Raw genomic sequence first — 15,201 nt, 5'->3', positions numbered from 1 at the left:
AAAAAAAAAAGAAAGAAAGAAAAACTAATTATCTGTCTGGTTTACAATGATGTGGAAACTACCAATGAAATAAATGGATGATTTAAAAAAAGCATTTTAATTCCCAAATAACTGTAGTTCAACTTCTCAGCTGCAATCGGTAAATACAATGTCTTAACATTACGTTACTGTTCTACTGATGTAAAAGACAACAACAGTAAAGCTCGTCTCTTTAAATACATACCAACTTTGATCAGATGGAGCACCATTATGATTCTGTCCGTCAAAGCATAGTTCAAAGTTATCCACACAACTAGCATAATTTAGTTACCTGATATAAAATAGGAAAAAATATACTTATTTCAAAATTAAAACAAAGCTGAAAAATACGGTGACCCTCAATTTTTTTTTTTAATACAGTACTGTCACACTGGCCTAGCTATGTGTTATGATAAATGCTCTGCGTATTTACTCACTGTGACATAATAGTACATCAGAGGTATCGTTCCAATGATTACTTAAATTTGTTTGCCTTAGGCTAGACAAAGCAGAGGAGCTGAACATGTAACGCCCTCCCCTCCCTATGAAAGGAGCCTGAAATCATTGGTACAATATAAGTTTAGGGAAAAAAAAATCTGCATGGCTACAAAAATTGAAGTTTCAATGACACCTGAAAATTTAAAATAAAGAGTGTAGGGAGCATATCATTCTGAGAAGTAGACAACTCAAAGCATTATTTTGCTTTGGACTTTGTTTTTGTTCTTTAAAAAAGTTCCAGCAAATTAATTCAACAAGTTAAATGTATTTTGTTTATATTAAACACTAGCAACAACCCATTAAATACAAAAGAATAAAAAATATCTTGTATTCATTTTAATGATGAACAATGGGCATAATAGCCTAGTGTCCAATGCATATCACAAACTAGCCAAAAAGCGGACAAGAAATTATCAACCAAAGAGTTGTTTAATATGACACTTTCTCCATTCCTTGCATTTTTTTTTTCCTGTGGGACTGAGGTATACACTAGGGGAATCAAAAGGTTGGGGGGTGGGGGGAAGGGGTGAGACAGGGAGGGGAAGCTTTACTACAGTCTGATACTTTTCAGCATGATTATCTCTTCTGACTAAATAGAGAAGAGTTACTCCTGCTCTAGGCAAGCTATTACTTTTATTATTGGTCATTTTTTCTGCAAGATTATTTTGGAACTGATGAAACAATAAGAACCTTTAAAATTCAAAACTGTGAAGAAGCAGACACTAAATTAATGTCGTTATCAACTTCTCCAGTGCTTATCACCTATACCACGTGCTGGCTTAGAGCCAAAATTTTTAAAAACCAAATTTCAGTATGGCGTTGGCATTATCCATGATGCATCCTTAAGTGATTGGCTTTCACCTATCTGAGTAAGGGAGAGGTAAGGTTTGTATGGCAAAGACATGCTCATGGAAACAAGAGCTATCAGTCCAAATTAGCTTCACTGGTTCACTGACAAACTATGACTGGATTTGGGGAAGCTGTCTTTGTACTTCCATACCAAATTGCAATTTTCTTCATTCATGTTAACAGATACATGAATGTGTAACATAATAAGTACAGTTACTACTATGTCTGATTAGGACCCAAATAGCTATATCCTATAAATAATAAAAAATACATTTTTTCTTTTGATAACTGACTGTAGATGTGAGGACTCTGTATAATTCAACCAAATGGTTGTATGCTGTACAGTCCTGTGCAAATATCATAGAAAATTAATAATCCTTTTTTGCTATAAGGCTTTGACCCTATATTTTTCACAGCAACATAACTACCATCCAGCCTGTACCATATTTCGCAAGCCTTCAGTCCAAAAATTCAAATAGTCAATCCACATAGTGTCCATTTGCGGCACACTGAAGCCATATGCTCCGTCAGTCATCTAAAGGCATACAAACTTCCCCAGATTCATCCCATCGAGACTGGTCATTCTGTTCTTCCACATCATCGCCAAGCTCCTCATCACCTTCTCCCACTTCATTTTCCTCATATTCTTCATCTCTAGGGAAATCTGTGTCCTGCACCTGATCTACTCCCTCTTGCCCTCCAGGTTGAGATTTATCTGCACAGTCTACACAAACTCCATAGCGTCGAGATCCATGTCTTATTCCAACACTGGCTGCTAGCATGAAGATCTTCTTACACACCATACATTTATACTTTTTATCCTTTTTGTGCACCTAAGAAAGAGAAATATTAACAACTGGAATTGGATCAGATTGCATTTGCATGTAAAATAGTATTGCTAGTTACTTAGTAATACAAACACTTTCTTGAACCTTACAGAAAGGGACCCCCAACACTGTTCAGAGAAAGAGAAGTGCTACTGATGATCCATTAATACAACAGGACTATTGCCCACATCCAAACTACCTGCTTAGTGTTCAAAACAGGTCAGTGACCGTTTCATGGCTACTCACACTGTACAGAACAAGACTCAGAGGCAACAAGCATGGTATATGCACTTATGCTGCACACAGTACATACATAATATGTACATACATACTCTTTATGTAGAAAATTGCCTTTATAATTTTAAGCTCCAGAAACATTAAGAACAAGCAAGAGTTTAAATTCTATACAAACAGAAAGATTACTCTTCCACAAAAACAAAAAACTCAAACCAAACAACACCCTCCTCCCTGAAACTCACTCTTAAACAAACCAATCAAAACCCCACAACACCCTTCCACTTCACTTTGGCGAGTTTTATTTTTGTCCTGTATGTAAGGAAGGTTTGTGTGTAAAGTTAGAAGACTGCTGTTCACCAGTTGATCAATCATAAAATTTATCTTTAACTAATAATATACTTGTTACAAAAAAGTTGAGAAATGCATTTTAAGAAAAGGCAGAAATGGACTTGACAAAAGCAAGTGAGAAGTGGACTTGTTGCTCTGACAAGAAATGCTATTTACATGGAATATTGCCAGATATCCTGGTTTAACTGAGCTGAAATGTGAATTCTAGTTACCCAACTTGGAAGAATTTTTAAGTTGAACAAATTCTTGCATCTGGTGTCCCAACAAGTTACAGCTGTGTATTTACATATCTCACTTGAGACTGTGTTGAAAAAGATGCCATTTTAGATAAAATGGAAATTATTACCCAGATGAACAAAAAAATAAGGTCAAAATACAGTCACTTCAATCCCTCTGTATTATCTGTAGGGCCAGCTGTGGATTTGCCCCCCCACTCAGTGTCTAGACTTGTTATGATAACATTACACACAAAGCAAAATGCTTATGTGAAGTATTTGTTGAATGGAAGAAAAACAACAAGTATTCTGAACCCATCCAGCAAGAAAACACTTCACGTTAGGCACAGGATTGGGCTGGGCTTCACTCAATAGCTATTTAAAAATCTGTCTGACTTCACCTTTTTCCCTGGAGAAAAAGAGGTTTCAGCTACAAGACCTGATCAGATACTACAGGATAGAAACCTGAAGTTTCACTCTGCTAATGCTGGCGGTTGTCTTCTCTAGTGAGCTACAAAGGAAGAAGAGTAGCTGCTCCACTTCATCAATACGTTGATAGCGACCTTCACCCCTCTGCCCAGTAAGAGAGATTGCACTGTACCATCACTGCCTCCAACACCGCAGTCGCCTACATTTACTATAGAACAAAATGTCCTTCAGACTCACTAATACCACAGGTCCTCCTGCCTGTCAGGCATCTAAGTCTTTACCAAGTGGTATGAGAGCAGGGACAAAAGCAGCAGTGGTAGAATGTAAGCATATATATTTAAGCTGAGAGAAGTCCAATGGGACATGTAAGAAAAACATCACTGGGTAACTGAAAGACTGTTTTGTGATTGCACAGGGGTTATAGTTAGTTGGTTGTTTTTAGCATCCACATTAAAACTGGAAAGTTCACTGCTACTTTCTACTCACCAATGAACAAAAATGCCAACTAGATGAGGGGGATCTTATGCAATACCTTCATAAGGGAACAAGGAGGTCCATAGACTCTCAGAGTTCAAGAAAACTATCAAAATCCCCAAACAACTAAGGCCCATTTATCCAAATTCACATACTAACTTATTTTGAATATTTGCAAAACATTTTTCAAAACGAGTTTCATAAGATCACAGCTTGAACCTTGCTTTCATTACTCCCCTAAAAAACACCTTATTATTTTTACAATTAAAAAAAGTCTCATCAATTTCCTTATCAACTAGATAAAAATTACCTACAAAATACTCAGTACAGGTATACGTCTCTGGATCCTCAGATAAAGAAAACTTTAATCAAATCTCAATTTATAAACATGCACAGTACAGGCTTAACTCAAGCAYTGATTTTCATATTGGCAGGATACTAGCCAGAGGACATTTACTCTCTACATCTTGAATATTTTTCATTCTAACCTAAATTTTAAAGCAGATTTTATACTATAGCATCATTTGCCTGTGAAATAAGTATTTCAGAAAAACCTCAAGATATTATACAGTTGATTAACAGAGTGCCCACACTAAAAATGGTGGTATAGCATCACAGAACTAATGTGCTATTCTATAGCTGTAATACTAAGCCAAAGTTTTCTTTTATTATTTACAGAATATTTAAATACACTGCCTTTCTTTATATGTCACTTTAAAATCATCTTGAGATTAGCTCTATCAGAATTCCACAGATTGTCTTAACCGATACTGCATTTTCCATTAAAAATTAAGAGGGATAGTTACCACACAGATGTATTTATCTTCATCCATTTTAGATTAAGATAAAGCTATCTATATGGTGACAAATGAGAACAGTGTTTATGCAAACTATTAAATTATCTGAGAACACTAAAAAGCTCATATTTATACACTCATACAATCATACACATATACACATGTGAATTTATTGTTACTTACCAAGGAATGTCTCTTTACATGTTCTCTTCGAGTAAACAGCTTCCCACAGATGTCACAACTGAAAGATCTCACGCCCGTGTGAATAAGCAAGTGTCTCTTTAGTGTTCTTCTGTACTTGGCTACATAATTACAGTGTGGACACTTCAACTTGTTCATGATTAAAGCAGAGGAATCGCCTACAAGAAAACAAGCCATTAATTAAAAAAAGATGATAAAAAATGAAGAACTATTTTGATATGTTCTACCTGATGCCCAGCAGCAAGTAGGTGCCAGAACAAAGAAGTTCCCACACTACTTTTCATCAGCCAAATCAGAAGCCACAARAATTGGTAGGTCCAGTACATACACTTCTGCTAGAAAAATAGGTATTAGTAAACCAGAAATTTTTAGTACAAGAGTACAGATCAGTTCTTTGGAGGGAAATCTGATTTCATGAATCAGTAAGTTAATTAAAAATAGGAAGAGTTCTCTGATGCTCTGATTAATCTCTCATATAATTTCTCCAGCACTATTCTATTTTCCAGAGGTCACCTATATTAGAAAACATTTTATTCTAGATTAGAAACCCACTAGGTGTCTATGATATTTAGTCAGCTATGATCTTCTCCCCCAGCATTTTAATGAGACTTACATATAGGAACTGCCTGACAAGATCTGACTCTGCAGAGGACGAGGGTGGGGAGGATAATATAATCAAATAAGAAATAAATTTGACAAAAGGAATAGGATGGTAAAAGGTAGCATAATTCTGAAACAGCTATAAAAAGAAAGTTACTGGCTTACATCTTTGCTATTCCCTTTTCAAAATCTAATTTGGTCTAACAGAATAAGAAATAATGAGGGCAGATAACTTCTGGAAGTAGCAATATCTCATCTTTCTCATGAGGGAAGGGAGCTATTTATATCCTTGGACCAGGAATAATGCAGCTTGCTCAAAGGATATGTGTAAAATTGAGGTTTACCATCAGAGCATGTTATTGCATTAAATAAAAGAAGCATGGGATGGTGTGACAGTTATACAGAAGGTCACACAGAAATACATGGATTATTTTGAGGATAAGATATTGATCAATTTACTATAGTTGACGCAGAAACTTATGAACATAATTGTAACTGCCTACAAAAGAAAGGATTCAAAAAGCACTGGATAAGGCCATGTGACTATATGTACAAGAGCTGCTGAAGTTCATGCTGGCAGGAGGAAAGCCAAAATAATTGTACGCATATGCACAGACCTGTATGCCTGTATCTAAGATAAAACACCACTTTCCAGTTAAAAAGCTTCGAAATTCATCATGAGATGGAAGTTTTGCTAGTATACAAGAAATTTACCTTGCTACTTCTGAGCACTCACGGAAGCTGAATGTCAACACACCTATGTAACAATACAATGGCCTATATGAACAGAAAGGTAAGAAATTCAAAGAGTTTCAAACTGTAGTCTTGTATCCATCAACACAAGTATGACATAGCCATTGGGGCTGTAACAGATACAGCAACTTAACGGTTCAAGAACAGGAAGACTGTAGAAGACTTGGGTGTTAATATCTGGCCCATTAATGCATTTCACCTTCTTATGACTCAATTTCTTCTCTTGTAAAAACAAAAATATTAGAAGTAAACATAAACCACATCCTAGTAATTTCTAAGTACTACAAAAAAGAGATAGGCATTCTTATCACCCAATCTCATATGTCCTTATGATCCTCCTATTAGTAAAAGTTTTGTGTATTTTAAGAATATAGCAATAATATTTTCTTATATTTTTCAAGTGATTTCAGACAGAAGAGTTACAATAATTCAAGCACACAATTATCTAAGTGAGGCACAAACTGTAAGAAGCTAGGCCATGCAACACAGGTCTGACTGAAAAGGGCTTTAGTTACAGCTGCATTGAATTCCCAGCCTCTAACATAATAAAGTTTTTATTCATGTATTGAGAAGTACATATAGAGATCTAGTATACTTTTAAAGTTATATTTAAACTTGTATTTTCATCAAAGAAGTTTAGTCAGCTTATTGAAGGGGGGACTACATTATCAGAAATTTCAGGTATCTTCATATTCAGGCATGAGACAAGAGCTGATAAAAATTATGTTGCTTTTAACTCTTCCATACATTTGAATTCCCTTTTCTCTCTCCAAGGAAACAGTACTACTTATACTACCCAGGAACGCAAATGGTATGACAGAAGGTTATTATATAAACACTTAATCTTATAAATCTATGTATAAGCTAATCAAATAGCTTATACATAATCAGTGACACAAAATAAAAAGCTTGTATCTGAGGCAAAAAACCAACCTCCTCTCTATCAGATATACTTGCCATTTTCCCAAGCTTCTTTTGGCCAAGATTCTGGCAGCAGTCCATACTTGAAGTCACTTGAAGTACCCGGCAGCAGTCCGTACTTGAAGTCACTTGAAGTACCCGGCATCAGTCCGTACTTGAAGTCACTTGAAGTACCCGGCATCAGTCCGTACTTGAAGTCACTTGAAGTACCTATTACAGATACAGAGTTACTTTAATTTTCCTGCTTTTTAATCAGTCAAGCTGTATTTCAAAGCATTTTTGAGTTTTTTTTTRATAATGTTTAAAATCTTAACTTAGTAATTATCATAATTGTTTTTCACATGCTCTTCAACACTGAAATGAGGAGGAAAATGCATTCCTAATTTCAGCAAAATTAGATCTCTGAAATACTTCTCATAGCACCCTTTTCCTCCACATCCTGAGAACAAGTCAAAGCCTTTCCCATTCCACAGTAACTTTTATGGTAAGTATCTTTATAGCCTCACTATCATTATGACAGGACTAAGAAGTTTTCCACTAGTTTCTCTTGCTTTGTACAGTGACTTCATCTGGTCTACCACAGGCAGTCTAGTTGGTACAAAAGTACATATTTCTACTGGAGGTACGATTTTCTTTATTGCTTTAAGCAATCTCAGTGGTATATGTAAAAGGTATGCAGAACAGTTTATAAAGTATCCTACAGTTATGTCTAAATCCTTTTTTGAATAATCATCTCCATTACTCTATAACCACATCAATTCAAGAAACTGCAATTACTTTAAATATACCAGAGTATAACAGTAGTTTGCTTATTTACATGTACACTTTAGACAAGCCCTTCATGCAGTCTGCATGGTCCTTGTAGCTTTTTCTTTCTTCCAAAGAAGAAAACATTCACAAGTTAACAATGCCTTAAAAAGAAGAGAGACCTTTGCTTGTTTTAATTCTATGCTTTTGTCACAAGTAATAATATGCACAAGTGAATACAGAATCACTATTATATAAGCACAGAGAAAAGAACTATGAATAGTATAGCACAGAGCTGCACTAGCCATTTGACAGAATCATATTTGTGGGTCAAAGATTCTTCTGACAAAAGAGCAAATCAATTCCTCCCCTCTCCCACCACCCCTTGCCGCCAATCCCCAAGACAGGAGTTTGTTGGAAAACATGAACTCATAAATCCTTTACTTTCTTCACACACACATAGCTGTTAAATAAACAAACTGCAATGGAAACTGGCAGATCTCCTTCCATTTGTCTGGATGGTGCTTAGGTACTCCACACACTGGATTCCCAATATCACTGTTGCCAAAGATCTTGAGAACAGTGTTAACAGATAGATACACTTTTACTTTCAAAACTCAAAAGTTTAGTTTTTTAAATAGTCTTAAGAATTTTTCATGTGCCCTTACACTGCTCATTCTTTCTGTGAAAGCAAAGCTCTTTGTACAAACCACAGTTTCACAAAGCTAGTGGTGGATAAATTGCACACAGAACCAGTCATCTTCTCAGTTCTTCTAGGAAAAGATACAGGTTATAAATTCTTACAGCATTAAGTATATACATTAGTTTCATTCTACTGCTCAGCCACTCTTATGGTTGGCAGGAGCAGCTGCATCTACAAGGCAACAGTTCAAAAGGGAACTGAAGTAAACAAACTAAGCCTCCCTGCTCTTAAAGAGCCAAAGAAGAAAAACAAATGACCCCAAAATGGTTCTTCTAAACTACAGATTCTAATAGCTGTTATTATGTCCAGCAGAAGAAAGAACTCCTTGCACTCATTTGGAGATACAGACTTCAGTAAAGCCATCTCACAGTAGCTCAGACAACAGAACACAAATATCCTATACACATGTGAACTACACATTCCTTTGAGGTGAGCAGTAAAACCCCTCTAACATATAAGGAAGGATGAGTGAGGAACCAGTACTGTGCAGTTTTGGATATGAGCAAAGATGACTTGACATAGAGAATAAAAGTCTCCAAATTAAAGATGACTTCAGGCGCTAGCAGAGAGAAATAAAACAATTGCTATAATCTTAAAAATTAAAGATTTTTTCTTTATAAATGTTCCCCTTTAAAAGGCCTGTCCTTATCTCTGATTKAACTGTGGAAGATCAAAGTATTTTGATCACTTTTTTCTTCATATGGAATATCCGTAAAATCAGCAGACCAAGCCTTGGCTGCTCACATATGTTACATATATACTGTGCACAGGCAATATTGTATMGCTTTCTTCAAAATAGACATATTTTGAAGACTGACCATAAGAGATCTACCAAGCTAAGCCCATTTATTATGGCACTGGTCACTTTGACAGTTTTTCTGGATCTAAGAAAACATAAATTAAATTCCACCAGGAACATTTATGCTCACAGCTAGTACTGAAGTTTGAGGTAATCAGAAATTCAAATCCCTGGTTAGATCAAGATCTCAGCATAAGACTTGTGATAAAGTCAGAGAGATTCAGGAGTTTTAGTTTAATATAAATAACAGCTACCAAATCCTTCTACCTTCAATTTGAAAAAGACAACCTGCCATAACACGAAAGAACACTGGCATAGATACCACAAGAGATAAGAGTTTGCTACAGACACTTCAGACTCTGCAGAATACAAGACTAAGCATATCAGAACTAAACTTAATACTTATTTTGAGAAAGAGTAATTGATCCAGCAAGCTACCTTTCAGATTAAGCCCACATATAACGTGTTCAAAACAACAACAAAAAGCATGTCTAATGGCTCATCCATACAGGAAAGACAAATACATTATACAAAGACTGAACCTAAAGTGCAACATTTAGCCTCCGTTAGTTTCACAGGTGGACATCCAGCATACCGCCTGACCAGCTTCTCACTGGAGCTCACCAGGCAAAGGAGGATATGAAACCCAACAGACAGCATCTCCTCCTCCCAAGGTACTGCACCTCTCAAACCTGCTTGCCCAACAGCAGATATGGTCATTGGCTAACCTGGTCCTATCAAATAAACATGAACTCAGATGATTTTCATGGGAGATTGGAAGCAACTACACACACAGATGTGCTGGCAGATCTGAGAGGGAGAACGTAGACAGCACCGAGAAAGCTCTAAAAGGGGGGGGGGAGGGTAATGGAGAAGCAGTAATCTTCTAGGCCAGCCAAGATGCAGACAGTTCATGTGACCATAGCTTTCCTCTGATCAAAGGATACCTTTTTACAGTTTAGTTCATTCCCAAAACAGGTGTAAGTTAATGATTCACATGTCAGTTAGCTTGCAACATCTGCCCCACACTTCTACCCTACATAGAAAAGCTTTATATCTGTAATTCAACCTTAAAAAAGCTGCCCCATGCAATAAACCACAACACAAATAAAATGGTTAACTACTGGAATTAAAACAGTCAAGATGTTAGCCTAAGCAAAGACGCAAATTTACTAAAGTAGTTATACAGGCTTCTACACAACCAACAAAAATTTTATGGAAGGCTTTTATATTCTAATTTGTTCCTTCTGTGAAAGAAAGATAACCATGAATTAAACATGCTGATTTTCATTTTTGAAGGTTGTCGTGGTGRTACTGGGAAGCAAGTGAGGAAAGAATGACCAAAAGCATGCAAGTAAAAACACCCTCATTTTGAAGAGTTTTGCTCTTTCTTTGTAACTACGAATATGCAGAATTTCCAGGAAATAAAAAAAACATTATGAATAGTGAAAGGAAGATCAGTGCGGAAAAAAAAAAGTGTAATAGAAGTTATTGAATAGGTCATTGTAGAAAGTGATATGGAGGTATGGTGCACTGAGGGAAAGGACACAGAAGAGCATAGTAGATATAGATGGCTGTAATGGACTTTCAGCTGTTTTCTTTATACTAATTATCACTAAAAACAGTGCCAAAGAAAGGAGGAAAAGGAATACTACTATTTTCCTCACCAAGTTTTCTGACATTTACTGCTTGTTCAGGTCAATTTAGAAGACAACAGATTAAGCAATTAGGCCATAGCTATTAAGCATTGTAAAGAGAGAAGTGGTAATCTACTGATACAATCTACTGAAGCAACAAATCCAGCTCTCTGGATTTGTTTATGTTAGGCAACACATGACAGGAAAAAAAAAAAAAAAANAAAAAGAGAGACCACTGCCACAAGTGACCTATTGGAACAAACCAAATGCAATGTATTTTCTTTCTTCCACCTTCCAAGGGTATTACTCACATCCTTAACTTTACTTCTGAAAAGGGTCAAAGAATATCACTTCTGAACTGCCTCTTGCAACAAAAGTCTCACCCAAACTTCAGACATTTTCTCCGTGCCATTGTTCTGATTATTCTGTGTGCCACTCTAAATTGCTCTTAATTTTTACTATTTCCCAATTATGAAGGAATCTATTTACTACCTTGATGATAAAGACAGATCTGTCATCAAATGCTCCTGCCCAACTGCCATCAATTGTTGCCAAATATATAATATTGGCTTTTTCAAGTTGCTTATCACACGTTCTCAAAAAAATGCTTCCTGAGAAAGGGGTACCATTCATTATGCCTTTATTTAGAAAGCTATTTTACTGATCTCTCAATAAAGCCCACATCAGTGAAACTTGAGAACCTTTCTTATCTAGATCACTTGTGTGAAGAGTAACAGTCACATACTCAAAAAAAAAAAAAAAAAACGTAAATATTTGGAAGGATCTCTGAAGGTCACCTAGTTCACCTCCTACTCAAAGAACAAAAAAAAAAAAAATAACAGTCAAATAAAAAAAAAAAAAAAAAAAAAACGTAAATTTGGAAGGATCTCTGAAGGTCACCTAGTTCACCTCCTACTCAAAGCAGGGCTAACTTCAAAGTGGGATTATATGTTGCTTGGGCCTTGTCAAATTTCAAATATCTTCAGGGTAAATATTCTATACCTCCTCTAAACAATATGTTCCTACACAACTACTTTCACAGTCAAGAGAGTTCTTCCCTTACATCCAACCAGAATTTCCCTTGCTACAGCTTGTGACTTTTGACTCTCATTCTTTCACTAAGCATCTCCAAAAAGTATTTCATCCTTTCTGTAATCCTCTTAAGATGGCAGAAGACTGCATTCTGATCCCCTCTTGGCCTTCTCTATGCTAGGGAAACTCAGTTCCTCAGCCTCTCTTTCAACATGTTGTCCAGCCTCCTAATCACCTTAGTAGCTCTCCACTGGACTCCCTCCAGCTTGCTGATACCTTTCCTGCACTGGGCTGCCCTAAACTTGGCACAGTATTTCAGAAGCAGTCTTGCCAGTGCCAAGTAGAGGAGAATTATCGCTTCCCTCAGCCCGATAGCTATAGTCACGCTAATACCATTCAATGAATGCTTAGCTTTCATTGCTGCTAGGATGCACTACTGACTCACGTTCAGCTTGCTGTCCAAAAGGATGCCCTGGCTCTTTCCTGTAGAGCTGCCACCCGTCCAGTAAGTGGTCAGTTCTACTGATTCAGAGGCCTGTTACTTCCAGACGCAGGACCTGACAGTCTTTTCTGAGCCTCACAAGGTTTCCTGCTGGCCAGCTCCTATACTTTGTTGACGTTCTTTTAAACAGCAGCCCAGCCGTGTCCCTGCAGCCTATCAACTATCTTCTCCCAGTTCTATGTTATCTGTAAAGTTGCTGGTATTTTCTGTCCTGCTGCCCTGGTCATTGATGAAGATGTTCAACAGTATGAGAGTCATTACGCTATTTTGCTGAAATAGCCTTATTTGCTGAAATAGCCCTTCTTGACTTTATCATCAAGAAGATTCTTTCACTCAAACTTTTGGACTATATTGTGAGCTCAAGGGCTAGATCATGAATGCTGTAAACAGGTTAATTTAAGGATTTGAAGTTGAAGAACTTTCTCAAGTAAAGTATTCAAGTATCATCTTTAGTGATACTTCAAAGACTTTCTAATACAAACATTCCACATCCTCTTTTCATCAAATCTCTTTAATAGAAACAGACTTTCAAGGAGAGATGCACCTGAAAAGCTGCCTGAAACTTTCTAGAAACCAACTGGTATTTAGGCTTAAGATCCTTTAATCTGACAAAAAGCACCAACCATCCTAGATATGCTAGTAATCAAATTAAATGGTTACCAAATTAACTTGGCATTACAGTTTGCTCCTATTTTCTTGCTACCTCTTTGGCTGAAAAAGCAATTGCAGAACAAATCCAAAGAAATAAAGGTTGCCAATTTCTTTTCTTTCTAATAAGAGGAGAAAAAAAAAAAGCATCAGAAGCAGGTGGGGGGAACAGATTAAACTTCTGTCCATTTTAGCCTTAATTCAAAGGTTCTCTGAACAGTAAAGTCACAAGTTTCTTCCTGCATCAAACGCAGAGCTGCTATTGCTGTCATTTTTACCAGCTGCACATCCTGTCTGGCAATACCAGTACTATACTGTAACATCACCTTCAGTTAAACATGTTTCCTTGAAGAAACGGAATTAAACATCAGCTTGATGGACAGAAAAAGTAAGTATCACCATGCATGTCAAAGACCATTGTAGTTGAGCTAAATACACCAAGAACTAGTACAGGCCTTCATCTGTGTTTATTTTTATGTAAAGACATAAGCATAGATACCATTATTGTGGTCTGTTTGGACTGTTTTTGTTAGAACAACTGTATGCTATATAGTTGAAAAGTAGTGCTAAGCAGATCTTCACGTTAACTTCCCTAATTGCAGGCAGTCTTTGCAGGCAGTCTTAGCAGCAGCATAATTAACCAAACCCCTCAGTGTTAAACTAGCACTTCAGTATCATTCATTCCCAGCAGACTTTGCCAAAGGCTGGCTTTCCTCTGGAATACTGAGAAATTTTTGCCTTTACAATGGATTTCATAGAAAAGTAGGGCACAGGACAGAGAAGCAATTCCATTAAAAAAAAAAAAAAAAAAAAAAAAAAAAAAAAAAAAAAAAAAAAAAAAAAAAAAAAAAAAAAAAAAAAAAAAAAAAAAAAAAAAAACGCAAGAACACCCCCTTCCAACCCTTGGAAAACCTCCCAAATACTTCCAAAACTCTACATGGTAAGATCTGGGAGTGCAAGATAAACTAAGTTTATAGATTGCTGTCATGCTCTCCTTAGAAAGGGGATCAATTCAAGTCACAAGCAAACAAAAGTGGAAAAATCAAAATTTTTATACAGCTCGTACTTTTCATACCTTCTACCTGATTCTGAAAGACAACCACCCCTTAAAGCATTTTTTTTTTTTTTTTTTTTTCCTCCCAGCTTTACTGGTCACATCCCCTCAGAAAACGCCTAGCCCTGGAAACATGAGAAATGGCTAAAGTTTCCCAATTAAGGTTAAAATTTCATTGTAAAAATGGGTAATTCCAAACTTCCTCACTCCCCTTTGTACTGTTTGCTGCATATGACAAGTTAAAGCTTATAACTGACAAAAGCTGTACCAGTGAAGACTAGTGCTTGACGTGAGTGTCTGCTATTTTTTTTTTTTTTTTCGCCCTGGAGGGACAGGTATCACAATAAACTTTGAAGTAAATGCTTCRTATAAACTTTCTACATTGTAGTATTCTACACATAATGTAAACTCTCTACATTATCAACAGCAGGAATGTTTTCATATATTTACTGGTATCTGTTAGAAACTAGCTCAAGAAACTGCCTGTCTCATTTCCACCAAACGGAAAATGCTACAAGTTTTGTACATAAGAAACCTAGAGTTTATACAATATGCAAAGGATTAAAAATCAGGCAACAAGTAAAGCAGCTCAGTAAAGAAAGAGAACATGAAAACATAGTTGAAGGAACCATCTTTTAGGCAGGCTACATGCAACTTAGAAGCAAGCCAAGCTACCAACACTCATGTTGCATTACTCCTTCCCTCTGAAATTAAGACTAAGGCTTGTCAACCCAGGAGAGCTGAACAGCAATTGACCARTTCTTACTTCTATAAACTTACGTGGAAGAGTTACTCTAGCATAAAAACGCCCACACAGAAAGAGGGTGGTGTAACTGAAGTGAATAAGCCTACTGATGCAGAAAACCTACAGGTTAAATAAGAAGCTTCAATTTTCTTTTGTCTGTGCCATAC

At 36.5% G+C, this 15,201-nt stretch overlaps 1 protein-coding gene across 1 annotated transcript in view; it reads right to left on the bottom strand.

The window, feature by feature from the left end:
• Positions 1-78: 78 nt before the first annotated feature.
• ZBTB10 (zinc finger and BTB domain containing 10) overlaps positions 79-15,201 on the bottom strand; it is a 36,056-nt gene continuing 20,933 nt past the window's right edge. The window contains exons 4-6 of the mRNA XM_085314298.1: positions 7,204-7,377; positions 4,876-5,051; positions 79-2,198 (exon numbers count right to left, since the gene is read on the bottom strand). Coding sequence (XP_085170424.1) covers positions 1,893-2,198; positions 4,876-5,051; positions 7,204-7,377 — 656 coding nt within the window. The 3' untranslated portion in view covers positions 79-1,892. The remainder of the gene's footprint in view (positions 2,199-4,875; positions 5,052-7,203; positions 7,378-15,201) is intronic.

Source organism: Rhea americana, unplaced genomic scaffold (genome assembly GCF_003343005.1).
Source record: "Rhea americana isolate MKP2758 unplaced genomic scaffold, rheAme1 scaffold_40, whole genome shotgun sequence".
Classification (NCBI taxonomy): Eukaryota; Metazoa; Chordata; class Aves; order Rheiformes; family Rheidae; genus Rhea; species Rhea americana.
Note: the sequence above shows the minus strand (reverse complement) of the source record. Positions and strands in the feature narration are given on the sequence as shown.